This window comes from Penaeus monodon, chromosome 3 (genome assembly GCF_015228065.2).
Source record: "Penaeus monodon isolate SGIC_2016 chromosome 3, NSTDA_Pmon_1, whole genome shotgun sequence".
NCBI lineage: Eukaryota > Metazoa > Arthropoda > Malacostraca > Decapoda > Penaeidae > Penaeus > Penaeus monodon.
Genome location: NC_051388.1, coordinates 32,331,200 through 32,334,710, shown reverse-complemented (window position 1 = coordinate 32,334,710; position 3,511 = coordinate 32,331,200). Strand labels below are relative to the sequence as shown.

Sequence of the window (3,511 nt, the reverse complement as noted above, 5' to 3'; positions counted from 1 at the left end):
ACACAACACACACACCACACACACCACACACAACACACACCACACACACCACACACACACCACACACACACACACACACACACACACACACACACACACCCACACAACACACACACACACACAACACAACACACACACACACACTCACACACCACAACACAACACACACACAACACACACAACACACACAACACACACAACACACACACAACACACACACACACACCACACACACACACACACAACACACCACACACCACACACTACACACACACCACACACCACACAACACACACACACACACACACACACACACACACACACACACACACACACACACACACACACACACACACACACACACACACACACGACACCACACACACACACACACACACACACACAACAAAACACACAACACACACACACACAACAAACACACAACACACACACACACACCACACACACACACACAACCACCCACACACCACACCACACACACACACACACAACACAACACACCACACACACACACCACACACACACACACACACACACACACACACACACACACACACACACACACACACACACACACACACACACACACACACACACACACACACTTACACACTTACACACACACACTTACACACACACACACACAAGTATATAACTACATCTCTGTATCTATATCTATATCCGTATAAATCACACACACATACACATGGATGTGTGTATATATATACACACACATGTGTGTATATATATATAAATTATATATATGGATATGGATGTATAAGGCCGTGGTTCGAAGTCAAACAAGGAGTGCGACAGGGTTGCATTCTGTCACCGCACCTCTTTGACATATATTCTGAAACAATTATGAGAGGTGCTCTAGAGAATTTTGAAGGAACTGTGGACGTTGGAGGATGCAAAATATCAAATCTGAGGTGTGCCGATGATATAGTTTTGATTGCCAGCAGTATCACTGAACTACAACAACTACTAGATGGGGCTAGAGAAGCAAGCGAAAGGGCTGGCTTGGTTCTTAATGCCAGGAAGGCTGAGATCATGAAGATTCAAAGATGACCGGCAATGAACAATGATGAGCATGTTGCAGTCAATGGAATGATTGGAAAATGTGAAAGAGTTCACTTATCTTGGAGCTGTTTTAACTAATACATATGATGATTCACCGGAGATAAAAAGAAGAAATGCCATTGCCAAAAACGCCACAATTGCTCTCAATAACATCTGGAAAGACCGAAGTATTACCTTACGGACAAAGCTGAGGTTATTGAACTCATTAGTTTTCCCAATTACATCATATGGTTCTGAGTGTTGGGTGCTGAAGTAGATAGACAAAAAAAAGATCAATAGTTTTGAAGTGTGGTGCTACAGATGAGTACTGCGTATTAGCTGGACAGAGAAGAAGACGAATGATGAAGTGCTGAGAAAAATAAATTGTAAAGACCGGCTGTTGGACATCTTGAACAAGAGGAAATTAAAGTTTATTGGTCATGTGATGAGAAGTAAAAGTATTGAGAAAAACTTGCTGACAGGGATGGTGATAGGAAACAGAGGAAGAGGCAAACCGAAGACAAGACTGAGCGACAATATCAAAGATATTTGCGGGCTGTCGATGGTACAAGTGGAAAGAAAAGCGTAAGATCGAGTTTAGTGGCGAAGGATGGTGGAGAGGTCCACGGCTGCTCAAACATTAGCATACCGTTGTTGATGATGATGACCAACAACAAGCAACTGTAAGAACCACTTATGGGTTAACAGAATGGTTCGAAGTCAAACAAGGAGTGCGACAGGGTTGCATTCTGTCTCCGCACCTCTTTAATATATATTCTGAAACAATTATGAGAGGTGCTCTAGAGAATTTTGAAGGAACTGTGGATGTTGGAGGATACAAAATATCAAATCTGAGGTACGCCGATGATATAGTTTTGATTGCCAGCAGTATCACTGAACTACAACAACTACTATATAAAGTTAGAGAAGCAAGCGAAAAGGCTGGCTTGTTTCTTAATGCCAAGAAAACTAAGATCATGAAGATTCAAAGATGGCCGGCAATTAACAATGATGAACATGTTACAATCAATGGAATGATTGTGGAAAATGTGAAAGAGTTCACTTATCTTGGAGCTGTTTTAACTTATACATATGATGATTCACATAGGAAACAGAAGAAGAGGCAAACCGAAGACAAGACTGAGCGACAATATCAAAGATATTTGCGGGCTGTCGATGGTACAAGTGGAAAGAAAAGCGTAAGATCGAGTTTAGTGGCAAAGGATGGTGGAGAGGTCCACGGCTGCTCAAACATGAGCATACCGTTATTGATGATGATACATACAATACATATAATATATATAATCTATATATAATCTATATATAATCTATATATAATATCATCAATAACGGTATGCTCATGTTTGAGCAGCCGTGGACCTCTCCACCATCCTTCGCCACTCAACTCGATCTTACGCTTTTCTTTCCACTTGTACCATCGACAACCCGCAAATATCTTTGATGTTGTCGCTCAGTCTTGTCTTCGGTTTGCCTCTTCCTCTGTTTCCTATCACCATCCCTGTCAGCAAGTCTTTCTCAAAACTTTTACTTCTCATCACATGACCAATAAACTTTAATTTCCTTTTGTTCAAGATGTCCAACAGCCGGTCTTTACAATTTATTTTTCTCAGCACTTCATCATTTGTTTTCTTCTGTCCAGCTAATACGCAGTACTCGTCTGTACATACACACACACACGCACACACACATATATGTATATATATGTGTGTGTGTGTGTGTGTGTGTATATATGTTTATGTATAAACAACATATTTATGGATATATTTATATATATGTATGCTTTGATGTTTTTTTTTTCAATTGAATTCAGAATTAATATTTTATGTTGTGACTTTCAGTTATGGATGTGGAACAAGGGCAGATTTTGTGCATGGCCTGTGGTGATTACGTGTATGATTCAGAGATTGGAGAAATTGCTCAGGCATGCAGACGAAAATCTCGCAAATCCTTAGGTTTACAAACAGAATATAGAGCTTGGGAACCTGATGATGTGGAAATGACCCTTCTTCAGGCTCATCCCAAGAGGCGTCGTCCTACTCCGAATTCTACTATAGGTCAGTGCAGTATATCTTTATTGAACATTGACTCTGAAATTATACTGTAGTTCCTTTCTACATTAGACAATTTTAGAGTGTAAGGAAATTGGAACATTTGAAAAGTGTATGTATATATATATATATATATATATATATATATATATATATATATATATATATATATATATATATATATATATATATATATATATACATACATACATATATATATTGCATATATATATATTGTAGATATATAAATGTGTATATATATACTTGAATATGTGTGTGTGTGTGTGTGTGGGTGTGTACATATATACACATATGTATTTTTTTATTAACGGTAGGTTCATGTTTGAGCCGCCGTGGTC

At 39.0% G+C, this 3,511-nt stretch overlaps 1 protein-coding gene across 1 annotated transcript in view; it reads left to right on the top strand.

The window, feature by feature from the left end:
• Positions 1–3,208, top strand: part of LOC119585946 (ubiquitin carboxyl-terminal hydrolase 22-like) — a 16,058-nt gene extending 12,850 nt beyond the window's left edge. Inside the window, exon 3 of the mRNA XM_037934663.1 lies at positions 2,943–3,208. Within this exon, the coding sequence (XP_037790591.1) occupies positions 2,943–3,208 (266 nt within the window). The remainder of the gene's footprint in view (positions 1–2,942) is intronic.
• Positions 3,209–3,511: the final 303 nt, after the last annotated feature.